This window comes from Rhinatrema bivittatum, chromosome 8, assembly GCF_901001135.1.
Source record: "Rhinatrema bivittatum chromosome 8, aRhiBiv1.1, whole genome shotgun sequence".
In the NCBI taxonomy this organism is placed as follows: Eukaryota; Metazoa; Chordata; class Amphibia; order Gymnophiona; family Rhinatrematidae; genus Rhinatrema; species Rhinatrema bivittatum.
In genome coordinates, this window is record NC_042622.1 from 244,675,057 (window position 1) to 244,691,997 (window position 16,941).

Below are 16,941 nucleotides of genomic sequence, written 5' to 3' on the forward strand. Positions count from 1 at the left end.
TGTTAAGGTTAGTGAGTGCCACTATGTGCCGGTTACCCCGTTCAGAAATGTTACACCTAAAGTTATAACAGGGTTATTTATTATTTTATTTCCATCCTCTAGCCGTTAGGAATCCTCTGTGTTTATCCCATGCCCTATCCAGGATATCCATATCGAATATGCACGAGAGTGATTTACATACATTGGACTCAGTGTATGCAAATCTCCCTCCTCCATATTCATTGTGTCTGTCCTGAAAGCAGTTAAACATGCCTCCAGGACTGGGTTGGGAAATGCTTGTTTTAGACTGGATCACCTCAGGGTCTGGCATCAGTGGCCCTCATTCTCATATATGACCCTCCTGAACTACGTTTTGCATTTCATCCTTGTTCCTGGTGTTTGTCTTGTGCTGCGGCAGCCGACTCTACTGCATCTGGAGGAGACAGACCCGCATTTTGGGGTTAAGAAAAAAAATAAAATACAAGTACAAAGTTATCCATGTCATAGTAGAATTAAAAGGCAAAAAATCATCCGCTGCAGTGCATTGCCCTGGAGCTTTGTGATCTGCCCCCTTCTTCCACTGGTACCTAGCCACCCCCTACCAAATTGTGGCCACTGCCAAGGCCATCTGCTTTCACTCAGCTTCCTTCTGCACCCCCATTGCAGGCACTGAGAGGCCTGAATCTGATTCACAGCCAACCCCCCCCCTCCCCCCCCCACACACACACACACACACACAACACTCAAAATACTCGGCTGCTATTCAGATTTCCCCAGTGGGAAGGAGGGGGGCTGATAGCTGCCCCCCCCCCCAGCTCTGACTCGCCTTCTTCCCTCCTTTCCATCTCTCTCTTCTACCCGCTTCTTCCCATCCCACTTCTCCCCGCCACTTCTCTTTCCCTCACCCACCTTCTTCCCAGAAACCTCCGACATTCCCCCCTCCCCGCTAAGCTCTTCATTTTCCAGCAAGATCCAACTTGCCTGGAGAGCATTTCTGTTTTCTTTTCTGCCTGCCATCTTTTATTGCCCCCCTCCATTCCCCGCCAGTCTCCAACCAACAACTGCCTTTCCAACTCATCTGCTTCAGATTAGCACTAATAGGAAGCAGCCCGTGAGCGCTGGGCAGGCCCCGCCAATCTGATGCTATAACATGCTGGACCCAGACATAGTCCAGGTACCACTGAGGGGGGGGGCTGCAGACGGGGACAGATCTCTGCTCCATTCCTTAAAATGTGGGCTTGTTCTTTCTTGCTCCAGGCCCTTTTGCTTGCGCTGTGTGTTTGTGGATGTGATGATTTTTTTTTTTTTCCTCTTTCTGTAAAGGCAGCCAGGCTGAATGGTTCAGCTGCTTATAAATCTTTACGAGGAAGCGCAAGGGAATGAGCTGCCCTCCCGGCACTCGTTCTGGCTTTTCACACGTCGCTCCCAGTGTCTGCTAGGGACAGGACAGGGGACTATGTCGGTGGGTGTGCTCGGGAGCGGATGTGGTGAGCACCGGTGTGCGGTGTCTGCTTTTCTGCTTCTTTGTGTGAGAATGTATGCACGGGGTAAAATCCTGTGGCTGCTTTGTGTCTTGGGCACGTGGGGGTCTATGTGACAGCTATGGAAGTGCTGAGTTTTGGGTTCTGCACTGTGTGTGTCAGTCTGAGAGTGCGGGAAAGCTGAACAGTACATTTATTTCTGCGTACAAAGTTCAGTGTGACGTTCCATGGTGCAGTTGGGCAAATAATGGAGCTGAAGGCTGGGGTGGTTGTAGCATTGTTCTCTCTTGCAGGTGACCACGCTCTGTGGCTGGCAGCTGGATTGTATCCTTAGTGTGGGCATGCATGGCTGGGCAGACTGGATAAGCTGGATGGTCATCTACTATGTAATGGGCTGAGAGAGAACCAGGCCCCAGGACTAGGGTGAGGTGATCAGACGCTGATGCTAGACTTCCAAAATGATTCCTCGTGGCACTGTGAAGCACCCCCTTATGCCAATCACTACAAGGACAGTGGTGGATAGGAAGAGATTTTTTTTTCTTATGCCGCTGGATGGCCCCAATTAGTCGATACCCTTGAAGCAAAGCTTAGTGGTAGAGAAGATGCAGGACTGTGTTGGTCTTATTAACAGCCCTCTGTCCTTTCTCGTGGAAGACTGATTTTAGGATGCCCCCCCCCCCTTGTAAATCCTGTGTATCATCAGGTGCTGGGATTGCAATAAAGGCGTTTTGGAGAGGAGCTTGGCAGTGTGTCGTGGTACATTGTGGGCACTGCATCGGGCTGTGGCCGCCCAGGGCCTGCTGTGGGTTTCCTGAGGGAGACTTTACCATGGCAGCCCCACGGTCCGTTCCACTGAAGACCACAAAGGGCTTGCAGTGCTTAAGCCACTACTGCTGTAAGCTGCGTGGCTGTGCCTCCAGTGTGGCCGTACTTGTGCCTTAGAACCTGGCACGTGGTCAGCGATGGACCTGTGACTTCCCCCTCAGACACTGGGATTAATTGAATGATGCAGTTTGTCAGCTGGTGTACAACCAGTTAGACTGACCGTCAGCATACGGGGGCACCAGAGTGCTGAACCCAGTGTGCTGCAGCAGTCAAAAAAGCAAATAAAATGTTAGGAATTATTAGGAAGGGAATGGTTAATAAAACGGAAAATGTCATAATGCCTCTATATCGCTCCATGGTGAGACCACACCTTGAATACTGTGTACAATTCTGGTCGCCGTATCTCAAAAAAGATATAGTTGCAATGGAGAAGGTACAGAGAAGGGCAACCAAAATGATAAAGGGGATGGAACAGCTCCCCTATGAGGAAAGGCTGAAGAGGTTAGGGCTGTTCAGCTTGGAGAAGAGACGGCTGAGGGGGGATATCATAGAGGTCTTTAAGATCATGAGAGGTCTTGAACGAGTAGATGTGACTCGGTTATTTACACTTTCGAATAATAGAAGGACTAGGGGGCATTCCATGAAGTTAGCAAGTAGCACATTTAAGACTAATCGGAGAAAATTCTTTTTCACTCAACGCACAATAAATCTCTGGAATTTGTTGCCAGAGGATGTGGTTAGTGCAGTTAGTGTAGCTGGGTTCAAAAAAGGTTTGGATAAGTTCTTGGAGGAGAAGTCCATTAACTGCTATTAATCAAGTTTACTTAGGGAATAGTCACTGCTATTAATTGCATCAGTAGCATGGGATCTTCTAGGTGTTTGGGTAATTGCCAGGTTCTTGTGGCCTGGTTTGGCCTCTGTTGGAAACAGGATGCTGGGCTTGATGGACCCTTGGTCTGACCCAGCATGGCAATTTCTTATGTTCTTATGTTCTTATGAACCCCTGTGTGGGTATAGCCGGGCATGGTGCGAATGCTGTAAATGGAAATGTTGTGAGACGGGTGCCTTTTGCAGGATGGGGAGCATTCACGGTGCCCCTTTTTGGCAACACAGATTGTGAGAGGAGCACAGTGAGACTCTTACATAGTAAGACGCCCTGGCCCCAGTATGTGGTGTACAGCACTTCTACATTTCATATTGGATGGAACTAAATAATAATAGGACCTTTTTGCTTTTTTTAAATGTTAGAAATATTGACCCGACACTCTTCCCCACCCACCCTCACCAGCCCAGTCAAATGGTCTAACAGCTCTGCATTTCGTTTTGTAACCTACCTTTCCATAAAATGGCGAAGGTGAGGTAGAACAGTTGGTAAAACTGGTGATAACTGCCGTTCCTGCTGGCTGTGCACAAAACTTCAAGAAATAGGATTGGCCCGGGGGCGAGGGCCTGGAACATTCTGGAATGCCACCCTTTGCTTGTTTTTTCTCCTGGAGCCGGTTTGCATCCCCAGCAGCACTCTGTGGGCTGGGAGCTGTGGTTCTTGCTCCTGAGGGAGATGTCGCTCCCTTTAATAGCGGTTTTGTCTCTGTGTGTCGCCACAGTTTACAGTCTCCTGACTCAAAGGGATAACTGCTGCCAGACGCTTGCATGGAGAGGAGCTATTTCCCTACGCCTTTCTCCAAATTAATTGATCCCTGAGGAAAATGTTTTAATTAATTATTATTATTTTGTTGTTTCCGAGAGCCCAAGTATCCAGACTTGTGTGGTTTTGTATAAGTACGTGGAGGTGTGGTGTGTGCGTGAGGATGTTGAGTTCTAGGATGGGAGTAGATGTTTTATATTTTCCAGGGTTAGTGTCCACATGTTGGGTGCTTTAGAGTGTGCGTGTTTGAATATTGGGATGTGCCAGTCTTAGATTTTAGACTGTATGTGCATTGGATGCAAGAAGGAATCTGAAGCGCTATTGCATGTGAATGTTGGATGTCATATCAGCATGTGTGTGCTTGGACCTTGGATATTAGTGTGTATGTGAAATATATATATGTGTATCCCTACCAGGAGTTAGTGTGTGAAGGCTGGGTATTTTTGAGTGTGAATGTTGGGTGTTGAGTATTGGCAGTGTGAATATGTATCTGGTGTTGTGTGTGATGAGTGTGTTTGAATTCAGTTGTGCAATACAGTTTACGTATAATTTCTTTCTGTTGGCCCTTTTAAAAGATGTCACAGCCTCCAAATTACTCTCCAGAAGTTACAATATGCAATTTGATGGCATTTCCCTTCTTCTCAAGCACCTCCTTTGAAGATTCATTCTAAACAAATTGAGGCCACAGCTTCAGAGCCACCCTCAGCAATCCCCGAGTATCGGCACTGGGGGAAAACTGAACAGCCCGGTACTACTTCAGTATCAGTTTAGCCCTGGCATCCAGTATCCCCGTTTGCCTTCTGAAGGTGCTCTGAAATCCTCGCAGCCTGGAAGGCAGGGATTAAGAAAATGGTTTGGAGAGCTTCACCTCTGAATCCTCCTGGGTGCCCTATGCAGACCTCAGGGACCCATCAGTCTTAAGGATGAGCAAAAGGTTTCCTCACTGGCTTTGAAAGCACGGATGAGGCAGCTTCTGTGTTTGTACTGTCCACTGACATCAAACAGCTGCTGACCCCACAGCCACCACGGATAAGTGCAGACTGGAGGAACTCCGAGCCTTCAACAAATCCTATAGAAGGGGAAGGGAGAGAGAGCAGAGAACAGAAGCAAGACCAGTACAGAAAGGGAATAAACGTGAGAGAGACTGACAGGGAGAGCGTGGAAGGTGGGGTGGAGAGAGAGGGTGTGAAGGAAATTAGAGGGGAAGAAAAGAAAGTGGGATAGACAACTCCGGTGCTCAAGAACCAGCAGCAGATCCAATTTTCAGGGAGTCCACAGTGAATCTTTATAATGGGCTTGTGACATTAAAAAAACTGACCCACCTAGCATAGGCATGGTTGAGAGGGCATGCATGGCTGGCGTGCCCCTTGTATTTTATTTCATATGCACTGTAGCCTTACGTGGGGGGGGAACAGTAATCTGAAAATTCCAACTCTTTTAGTATTTTTTTTTAAAGTAAATTTCGAGAGCACCAGCATCCGCACTATTTGTGGATGCAATGCAAGTTACTTCAACACCTTTCGTGGTATCAATGGCCAATTTCCAACGTGCTGCTCACGGTCAACTCTGTCGGCACTCAGGACACACAGCTCACAACGGAGAGTAAATGAGGCATGACCAGAAAAGAACAATAACAAATTACCCTTCAATGTGGAACAAAAAAAAACTGTGGAATTTATTAGGTAATTTTAGATTTTTGGCCCAGCATGGCACCTTATCTCAAAAAGAGTCCCTATTACTGACGTCTGATTTAAAAAAAAAAAAAAGACCGTGCAGTGGTTCTCAGCCCTATCCTATCCTATTTTATGGCTATCCATAGTATATATGTATGAGATATATTTGCATACATTGGGGGGTCTAAAAATCAGGTTGGTGCCTGAGAGCAGCTGCTGCATGATGAGAGTTGGGGATTCCCAGTATTGAAGGCCCATGGGACCTGCCGCTCTGCCCCACTGAGAGGTGGTAGTGAGTGTGACTGGGGGCCGGTGCCCACTGGGCGCTCAGATAGGAGCTGAGGCAAAAGGAATAGATAGAGGTGTGTGTTTCCCTTATGTATATATGTATGTGTAAATAAAAGTAATTGTCTCCTCGGTAAGACCCGGAAATCATTTTCTGAGTATAACTGGCCCCTTTTAGTCTTCCATTGGTTACGTAGAGTTCTTGTATTTGAACTTGGTTGTATCCAAGACTGGGCGTCTCTCCCGTCTTTTAAACCATTGTGCTATGAAAGAAGGCAGTTACTTACATGTTGACTCAAAAAACGCACTGGCTTTTTGTGGCTTGTTTTAAATGGAGAACGGGGGGGGGGGGGGAAAGCACAGTAGTTTTAGAAAATCCAGCGTGGAGAAGTGTACTAAGCAATACCCTGCCCTACCAAAAAAAGAAACACCAGCCCCGAGCAAAAAGGTACTGCATACTTATGACTATTAAAGTCAAACCCTTGTCAGCTAACTTGATTTGACAACACGATTCTCCAAGCAGATATGGGAAACAAGGAAAGAAGCAAGAATTGCTTTAACTTGTTGCTGTGAGAATTTGCTGGGGAGTCGGGAACCCATCTCTGGCAGGCCCTGTCAGATTTCTGGTGAGACAGTGCCCCCTAGTGTCTCCGGTGCCACACCTGCAGCCTCTCTGGAGGTATCTAGCCGGGCGAAGATGCAGGTTGTTGAATGGGAGGCACTGCTGTGCCTAATAGTTATCTCCTTAGCTGGATAGAAAATGATTTTATTAATTGCATCATTTACCACTACTCTTTGCTTCCGACGTGATTGGCTGGAAATCCCCCTAGCGGGAGCAGGCTCAATATTGCAAACCTTCACATACCATATGCTTCCCATTATGCCCAGACTGCAATTGGAAAGCCACGGGAACATGATTATTAAATATTATAGAGTGTGGCACTTATGAATTTGTATTGGTCCAGAGGGTCTGCATTGCCAGGGATAGCAGTCGAGGTAGCTCTTGGCTTTTGTTTTCAATTATTTGTTAATTACCGTGCATCCCCTGCAGGCTTGGAAGTTTGAGGTGCCATGTGGTGCATGGAGAGAGAAACTTTCTACTGTTTAAAGACCTAGTGCCATCCCTCAAGCTGGTACTGGAGTGTCCACATAGCCCCTGGGCCCTTTCTAATCAGCAGTTGGGCAATCAAAGACATTGCCAGTCCAGGATAGCCCCATAGAGCTGGATTGGAAGGCCTCCACACCAGCTAAAGTGGCCCCAGCAGTTCCTTGTCACACATACAGCCAATCCTGTTCTTTTTAGATCCATCCTTAGGAATGCCCCTGTCCTGCTCAGTACAAACTAGTGGACTACACATCCTAGAATGCTCAGAGATAGAGGCTCAGAAATCAAACTGACTTCATGTCATCTTGACAATCCTGGTTTTTACCCCTTTGCACTTCTGGGCTTGCAATTCCCGCTTTCCGTAGAGAACCTGAAACTACAAGCCTAGGGAATAGATACTATGGGATAAAACACAGAATGGCTCAACCTGTCCCTTAGAACATGAAGACAGCTGTTGGTCCTAGTTGCCCAGGCTTAGTGTCCCTTCATAGCTTGGTTAGCTGAAAGACCAGAGGTGTCTCAAGTCCAGCCTCTGTCATGGTCTTACTCACTGTCAGGTCTCTGCTCAGAAATTGATGCCCCAAAGCAGGAGTTGGGCAAAAGCTTTAAACCAATAGTTTAAGTGAAACCGCTGCCTCCCGTTCTTGTCCTGGTTGCACCTGGTAACCATAACTTTTTTCTGTTTTTATTTTGTTTTTTTTCTTGAAGGGACCTCCGGGCTCTCAGCCATCACCTCACGCACAGCCTCCTCCACATAACCCCAACAACCCTATGATGGGGCCTCACAGTCAGGTAAGGACTTACAGTCTAAGGCCTCTGATAGGTCCATGGGGGGAGGAGCGGGGCAGGGTCCAAGTCTCCATGCTTGGTCACTATTGGGGGAAAATAGTGCAACTTATCTCAGGAGGGGGTGGTGGGGGGGAAATCCTGTTAGCATTTAATGACATCATAAAATTCTATTTCCATAATGCAGATTCCTTCCAGGCTGTAATACTATTTTTTATTGGACCAGTCTAAGAAATATCCAAAAATGCTGGCATGCGTGCGTGAGCTTTCACGACCACAGGGGTCCCTTGCACCTTGCCAGGAATCCAGCTTTCTCCAGGATGAACACAGCCTTTTGAGCTCTGTTTTTCCATTTCCACAATGTAGAGCCCTGTGATTGCAAGCTTCCGTTATTTACAAAAGTCCTGTTATTCCACACATGCTCTCGAGTATTTACGCCACTAAAGTTAGTCTGTGAAGATGCAGACCCTCTAAATCTACTCCAAGCCACCCCCATCTCCTCCCTCTAGAGGTACTAAAAGTCAGTCCTGTTCTTCTGAGCTTCTATCACTGGGCATTCAGAGATTGGTAGTTTGAAATAAAGCAAGGGAAATCCCAGAATGCTTAGGGGCAGATGCTAGCCTTTTCTCTCCCCATCTGCCCCTTAAGGGTTTGCTCAAAGCATCTCCTATGGCTTGGAGTTGAGGGCAATGAGAAACTTATTTAAATAGGAGTTAGAGTGATCAAATTTGGATGGACTGAGCCAATCCTTGTTGTAGCCCGCCTCATGCAGATGGAGAGATGTAGGAATGATTTCCCCTGAGTTACATCTGCCAGTCACTCCAAAGGCTGCATGGACCGTACTGGAATAAAACTTGGCTTTGGTTGCTGAGACACAGAGTTTGTAGGAAAGAAGCAAGTGAGTAAGAATAGACTGGAATCTCAATAGCAGCATCTGCTGGTCAGACTTAAAGGGCATGTGTGCAAGATTCCAGAGGGAGCCATCATCTGTGGCCCCTGGCTGAAGGCTTGCCACAGCTGCTGCAGTGGGTGGATGAATGGGGATAAAAGGAGGGTAGAAATAGGAAGAAAATCCTGACTGGTTGCTGATGAAGGCTGATAGTGCCTCGGTTCCAGTAGGGGCCAATTCAGAATGAGCTGGACATCCTTTGTACAGGAAGGAAAAAGGACGGACCAGATGAGCCTTCTGGTTCCTATCTATCATCATATTGCTCTGTGTGCAACTAGATTCAATCAGCCTGTCTCCTCTCTAACTAGAGTCTTACCCTAGTTATTGTTCAGGAAAAGAGATTATTGAACTTGCTCATGATGTTACCACCCTATTGATGTCATGAACAGACATTTAGTGGCCCTTTTTAAGAATGGACAAAGTAGTTGAGTGCAAAAACGAAGTGAGCCAGTGGTTGATCTGGAAGTTTACAGCACACGTGTGGACCTCTTACATTTTATTACCAATATTCAGTAACCTGGTTGTGGCATGCCAAAACCAGTCTCTTTCCTACACATCAGTAAATCAGCCTATGAGAACACAGCTATCATATTCTAGTTAAATCGCGCCCTTTCCCAGTCTCGAGTGACATTTAGATATGCAAAAGAAGTAAACATTTATGCATGGGGAGTGATTTCTAGAAGTCATCGTCACAGGACGGAAAGAGTGATGAATGCTCGCACTGACCTGGCCCAAGAGGGTGGTAGAGAGAAAAACAATCACCACATTCAATAAGGCCTGGCATACACAAAGTTGCAAAAAGGTGAGAAGAAAGTCAGAGGTCGTCTGGGGTCTGGGACATTGTACCAGGAATGGAACTGGGCAGGCTGGACGGGCCTTATGTGCTGTCCTGTCCTGTGTTTCTGTGAGCATGTTGGTCCATGTGGTGGGAACATGTTGGTCAGTGTGTGGAATAGCCCTCCTCATGGAAGTGTCTGGGGATAAAAATGATAGGAATGCATAGGACAAGAACAAAATATCCTGAATGGCACACGAGCAGGAGAATCAAAGAGAGTGTGCAGAATTGTAGCAGGTAGGGAAAATGGGTAGATAAGATGAACCCTGAAGCCTTTATCTGCCCTCATATTTTAGTTTGTGAGGTCGTGCATTTATCCATGACTTGAGAAATTCAGCCATCACAGCACCTTCTAAACTAAAATGAAATCATGAGTGCCAAGGGTGGTACTTGCTGATTTTTTGAAGAGGACATGGCAACCCCTGGGATAAATCTGGGGTTCATAAACTCAGGATTACGCCGTGTCCTGTGTGCACAGCTGTTCCCCGTGAGTGACAAATGCTAGCGTGAGATCAAGCCCTTGGACATTTTGATGTCTTACAGCACAGGGTGCACAGCCCCCATCCTGAAGGGCCGCCGATGGGTTCTCATTCTCAGGATAAGAATAGCAAAGTCTGTTGGCGACCCTCCAGGGGACTGGAGTTGTGCACTCAGAGTCTTACGGTATCTTGATCATAAAACAGAAGCGTTTGCTTCACTGGACTCTAGCTTTAGAAATCAGGAAGGGCGTGCTGTCTTGGCTGGCCAAAAATGAATTAAAAAAAAAAAGAAACTGAAAAAAGAGATTACCTTTTTATCAAGCTAATGGGAATTTAAAAAACTGCTAACTTTTGAGACTATTCATTTCCCTTTGTTCCTTGATATTGCTTGAGAAAGAGACCTTTAAAAAAAAAAAAAAAAAGCCATTCCCTGAACCCTCCCTCCAGTCATTCACATGGTTTGCATGGGAGGGAGATGGTGTTGTGGTGATGACCGGGGCAGCTATGCCCCTCCTTGCCTCCCTTCCCCCAGATTTAGTGTGAATCTTAATGATGGGTGAGCAGGATCAATGTAAGAGTATTTAGTGCCCTAGGTGAACTTTCCCCCAACTTACTCCAGCACTGCGCTCCTTCCTGGCAACAGCAGTGGCTCCAGCACAGCATTCTTTTCTTCAGTGGTATTGGGTCTAGGATTTTGTCACCCCCACATTTTTGGCACTCTAGGCGACTGCCTAGTTTGCCTAATGGAAGCACCGGCCCTGTGGATGAGGCTGCATCAGAGGAACTTTCAGACACTGAAAAATACTTATTCCCATCCAGAAATTATTGATTTTAATTAGAACAAAAAAGGGGGATTTGAATGACTTGCAGTATTTAAAACCTGTTTTCTTTTTGCTGGCAAGGAGGAAAGAATAGTCCCTGAAGCCAAGTGTAGAGAGACCTACATCCTGTTTTGGGCACCACACCTGGGACATTTTTCCAGCAGGCCTGGATAGCAGTTAAATAATTAAAGTGTGTACTAGGGCTATTACGAATACTCGAAATGATTTCAGCTTACTCTCTCCCTATTCCCCTGCCACAAACAGGTAGTCAATGCCATATTAATATTCCATTATTTTCCTTCTGCTGCAAGTTCTGTACCAGAATCACAAACTGCCTCCAATAAATTATTACTGAAGTTTCCATTCTCTGTCTCTCTTCTCTCTCCTTTTTTGTTATTAGTACTTTAATTGTGGAAGATCTTTTTTAAAGTATTATTTATAAGGAGGTGCTGGTTCTGGAAATCGCGTGCATTAGGCTCTGTGGAAAAGAGTTCTGGTTGGCGTGTTGGGCCTTAAGAAACCTGAATTCCTCACAAGGTTGCATTAGATCAACACAGGACAAAAAGCTGAAGACAGGGCCTGCATGGACCCGAAACCGGTGTACTACAATCTCTTTGGATTATGTTTGAGTTGGTCTGATGAAAGGCACTGCACACTGCAAGCAGTACATGAAGAGGCGGATATTGAAAAGAAAACAGCTGTGTAAGGGCCTGATTCACCCAATCTGTGTCTATGGGAAAACGCCTTGATGAATCAGGCCCTAAGTTAGCCAGCTAAAACTTATCCACCTAACTTACATGAGATATTCAGCAGCACGGCTATGCTGCCAAACATCCCCAGATTCCCTGAAAAGTTATATCCATCCATGTTAGCCAGATGAGTAGTACTGCCCTGATCCTCCCGCTGCTCACCCACTGGACATCCAGCTAATTGGTAGCCATCATTTAGCCAGACAAGTCCCTACTTATCCGGATAGGTAGTGCTGAATGTCGGGCTGGAAGGAACTGATTCCTTAGGATTTTAATCTAGTAATTTCTCTACGCCCAAAATGTTGACTTTCGTGCTGGAGCAGCAAAGACTTCAGGCCAGTTATGGACCTGTTTCTCTTGCCTTCAGTGTGCATGGTGAGGGGATAGGCACACCAACAGTGACCCAGAACCTGAAGGGAAACTGGAAGCCCATCCTTGCTTTTTGGCACTCTCCACTTCCCTAACCCACTGCATTCTGTCTCCTGTAGTCCCTGCCTCTCCTCTTACTAATCAGCACTACAACAGCCGCAATGCAGTGGGCTGGAAGTTTAAAAAGCCAGGAGTGGCCTTAGGTTTCTATCTAGGATCTGGGTCCCTTGGCAACTCCATATGTCCTTTGTCCATTTGTTCTCAACCCAGCCCTAGCTGATCTCATTTTTTAGAGTCTTTTGCAATGAACATGCAGGAGAAATGTTTGCATGCATCGGAGATCTAATGTCTGCCCAAGTCAAATATTAGGTCAGATTACGAAGGTTTGGTCCAATGGTTCTCAACCCAGTTTCTGGTGGAACCAGATGGTTTGGGCAATAGTTCCCCACCTAGTCCTCAGGATCCACCAGTCTAGTTTTCAGGATATGCACAAGGAATATCTATGAGATAAGTTTATATGTACTGCTTCCACTCTATGCAAATATATTTCTTGAAAATGTATTATGATATCATGAAAACCTGACTGGTCAGGTGGTCCCTGATGATCAGTTTGAGAACCACTATTCTGGCCTATGTTTTTTTTATTTAATTAATTAATTTTTCCAAGTGGCTCAAGTCACAGATGATCCTTTGAGCCAGACCTGTTCTTCCTAATCTCCGTTTTCACTCCTATCCATTTTCTAGTAGCTAAATTATGTATTTATTTGTTAAAACAATTTTTATTCTGCTTATAATAAATACCGAAGCTAGACGGATCACAGCATGATCAGAACAATAAAACAATAAACATTATTAAATAAAACAATACAAAATACAATCATCATTATTAAAATAAAATCATCTTAGCAATTAAAATATACATTTTCCCTGAGTAAATGCTGTTACATGTGACCAAACAAAAGAGCTTTTAGTTGCTTGCGAAAGGTCAGAGCATCGCCTGTGTTTCTTAGCCAGTCTGGAAAGTTATTCCACATCCATGGACAAATGACATTAAAGAGAAAGCACCAGAGTGCTAAGAGAAGGGCAATTAAAAACCCTACTGTAATGCATGAATTGGAAGAATTAATTGGGTTTCAAGTTGCTAGTTCCGCAACTAGTTACTATAGTGAGTGATGTGATATGATATTTGTGTTACAGTACCATAGGTTTATGCAGCCCTGTACTGGGCAATGCACATGGTAGCCTATGGTGTTTGTTCTGCTTACAGAGCCCTAGCCTGGAGCTGTGCCCACGCTGAGGGCTTGGCCGGACAGGCGGGGGCTAGTAGCCCGGCCCAGATGTTGGAGCACAGAACTGAGAGCCCGCAGACCTTGCTCTCATGCCCCTTAACCTGTCTGTCCTGATTTTCTGTGGGAAGCTGGTTCACCAATACAATGTAGATGAGGTTGTACAGAGCTGAGCACACCTTATCGTGCCTTATGAGTATTATTAAGGGTTCTGGTCTCTCGCGGTTCCAGGCTCTCACTTTTATTCCAGAGTGATTTAAGATGTCCTACTGTATCTTGCTGTTCATGAGGGCTTTTTTTTTTTTTTCCCTTCTATCCTCTCCAGCCTTTCATGTCCCCTCGGTACCCTGGGGGTCCCCGTCCCTCCCTTCGAATGCCAAACCAGGTAAGATGCTGAGTTTCCTTGTTTTCTTTCCAGGGAGTCTGAGACTTCCTTCTTGATTAGGAGTGGGATGGGGAGCTGCTGTTGGTTCAAGTATAGGGATGTATAAGCTCATCTACCCAACGTAGTAGAAACCAAGAGAGGAAGACAATGGTGGCAGACTGAAGGGGTTAGTAGGCTATCTGCCGTCATCTGCCTTGCAGAACTGGCTCACATTGTCCCTGACTATTGGAGTCAGTTAAGAGTTCTGAGCTTTCCTATGCTGGAAGTGCATTCACTGAATGCCATCAGCGGAGGAAACCTTGCCACAGTGTTTTGTGTCCATCACCGGGCTTTTTCTTGGTTTGGGGTTTTTCTTTGAGGTTGAGAATCACTTCCCCTTCCTTTGTGTTTATTGTAGCCCCCTGTAGGGGTCCCAGGTTCACAGCCCCTGCTGCCAAATGCCATGGACCCCACAAGACCACAAGGTGAGTAACCTCCTGATTGCTGACCACCTTATCCTTGTAACTTATGGTTTACTTGATTGCCATCTCTGTAGCGTTGAGTGATTAGAAGAGTCCTTGAAAAGCAGCCAAAGTTTCTTCAGACCTGTGGGAAGATGTTATTGTATTATGGAGAAATTGTGGCAGACCAGCATATATAAACCTTTAGTGAAATTTGACCAGACTTCCACACTTCCCCTTATAGAAAGTGTCAGGAGAGCTTAAGAACCACAGGTTTGTACAGGACCATAGGTTTGTACAGGACCATAGACAGACAGATACATACGCCAAATACAGGCCCCCAGGTGGACCGATCATGGAACATGTTGACCCAAGGCGGAAGGAGTCAACTTGTTAAAGGGCCACTATATTCCATTATTGAGTAAATGTCTGTATTTATATCTATTTTTGTGATATTCTATTTTTATTTAAACTGGGGGGAGGAGGGGCAGGAATAGGATTCCCTTGACTATTGCCTGCCAGATGAATGGTGATAGCTCAGCTAATTTTGAGTCTGATATTACTGTCTATGTTAGTGGGAGGTGCCTCTCGTTTATAGCCTATATTTATAAAAAGTCTTGCGCTTGGTTCGGGATGGATCACAAGACTGAAAACACCAGGGCTAGAGTAAGAAACCAGACTGGTGACGTCTGCCCAATTAAGCATATTATACTAGCAGGCGTTCTCTCTTCTCCAGGCTAAAGAGCCCTAATCTGTTTAGCCTTTCTCCATAAGGGAGCTTTTCCATTCCCTTCATCATTTTTGACACTCTTTTCTATGTCTGCTCTGTCTTTTTTGAGATGGGACGACAAGAATACTCAAGGTGTCTTGCACCTTTGATCTATACGAAGGCATTATGATATTCTCTGTTTTGTTCTCTATTCCTTCCAAATAATTCCTAACATTCTATTTACTTTTCTGACTGCCGCCACCACACACGGAGCCAAAGATTTCAAAGTATTGTCCACAAGGAATCCGAGGTCCTTTTCCTGGGTGTCGACTCCTAACACAGAGCCCAGCATCGTGCACCTGTAGTTGGAATTCTTTTTCCCTACGTGCATTATTTTGCTCTTCTGCACATTAAATTGAATCTGCCATGTAGATTCCCAGTCTCCTAGTCTCACAAGGTCTGTCTGCAGTTCCTCCCAATCCGCTGCTGTTTTAACGACTCAAAACAATTTTGTGTCATTTGCAAATGTGGTCACCTCACTTGCTGTTCCTTTCTCCAGATCATTTATGAATATGCTAAATAGCACAGGTCCCAGTACACACTCCTGGGGCACTCCACTAATGACCTTTGTCCAGTTGGAAAACTGACCATTTAGTCCTACCCTCTGCTTCCTTTTATTCAGTTACCAGTCCACAGTAGGACATGGCCTCCCAGCTTCATGAGAAGCCTCGTCTTTGTCAGATGGGCTAACTGAATGCATTTTTGGACTGGCTTTCTAAAAAAGAAAATTGTAGATGGGGCAGGCCAGCCTTGTCACTGTCTGGATTCTAAGAGGCAGTGCCTCCTAGAAACATGTCTTCCCCCCCCCCCGAAAAGCGGTGTCCTATCCCTCATCCCCAGCCCCAGGAGAACCATCTTTCTCAGGTTTGATTGTTCAATGGTTTCCCTCTGCTGCTGAAGTCTGGGGGCAGCCGTGTGCATTCTCCATGGCTTACGTTGGGCCTCTTCACTTTTCCTAAAAGATTTTAATAAAGCTGCTTTTGTTTGGTGTTTGTTTTTGTTGTTTGTTTTGGTTTTTTTTTAATCAGCATAAAGTAAGCTGTCCAACGCCCATCCCCACCCCACCCCCCCACCCCCAAAACACATATTTGTTTAAGGAAAAGCAGCCTCGTCAGTCATTTGGCTCTCTTTCTATAATAAGAATAGTCTTCCGTGCGTGATATTAAAAAAAAAAAAGCTGAGGTCCTAAATTTAAGTACACAAGTTAGGTTCTATTTTCTGAATTATCAGCTGAAAATAGGTACCTAACCTAGGGGCTCATTCACTAAGCTGTGGGAAAAGCACCGTAGGAGTCATGAAGCCATGGTAAATAACCCTACCACTTTGTGACTTCCATGGTATTTTTCCCTGCGGTTAAATACTGTGGCCTGCTGGATTAAAAGCCCTGGGACTGAGGGGCCCCTATTGCTTAAGGGGGCCAATGGCCCTGAATAAGCCACCCTTCCAAAAGAAGATGCAAACCCTGGGGGGGGGTCTGCACAGACCCTCCCCTGCCCCACCCCCAACCCTCCTGCCACCATTGGAGGCAGCCATTGTATAAAATGAAAAAAAAGAAAAGTTACTTTGTAGCCTTGCTGCAAGCCATATCCCCAATCACAAACCCCTCCCCTTCACTAAAAACATACAGCACCGAAGACTAGGACTCTCACCCATCACCCCAGCTCACCCCTAGACCCCCTTTCTCCAAAAAGAAGCCTTCCTGGTCGAGTGGACCCGTCCCCCTTTCTCAGGAAAGGATCCATGGTGGTCTAGCGGTCCCCCAACCCTAGCCCACTCCCCCCAGACTCCCACTTACTCACTGAGAAGTCCCTGCTGGTCTAGTGTGGGCCTGGAGCTCTGGGCCCACTGGCAGCCATTTTTTTTAAATGACTCTTCTGAGTCTTTGCTATGTCACTTGCTTGCTGTTAAGCTAATTTAAATATCCACGGTGCCTGGGCTGGATTAACATGAAAGGTTTCAACTATCTCTCGTTATCCCCGTGTTAGAGTATTTACCTGTTTACTGTGTGAAAAAGTGTTTTTCGTGTGGTAAATGACCTAACACAGCTTAGTGAATGAGCTCCTTAAGGTTTGCCTAGGTT

General features: G+C 45.9%; 1 protein-coding gene across 2 annotated transcripts in view; it reads left to right on the forward strand.

Annotated features, from left to right (window-relative positions):
• SSBP4 (single stranded DNA binding protein 4) overlaps positions 1 to 16,941 on the forward strand; it is a 530,243-nt gene that overhangs the window by 469,648 nt on the left and 43,654 nt on the right. The window contains exons 6-8 of one of the 2 annotated variants that reach the window (XM_029614396.1): positions 7,702 to 7,785; positions 13,593 to 13,652; positions 14,050 to 14,116. In XM_029614396.1, the coding sequence (XP_029470256.1) occupies positions 7,702 to 7,785; positions 13,593 to 13,652; positions 14,050 to 14,116 (211 nt within the window). The remainder of the gene's footprint in view (positions 1 to 7,701; positions 7,786 to 13,592; positions 13,653 to 14,049; positions 14,117 to 16,941) is intronic. The other variant, XM_029614397.1, reaches the window with a different exon arrangement.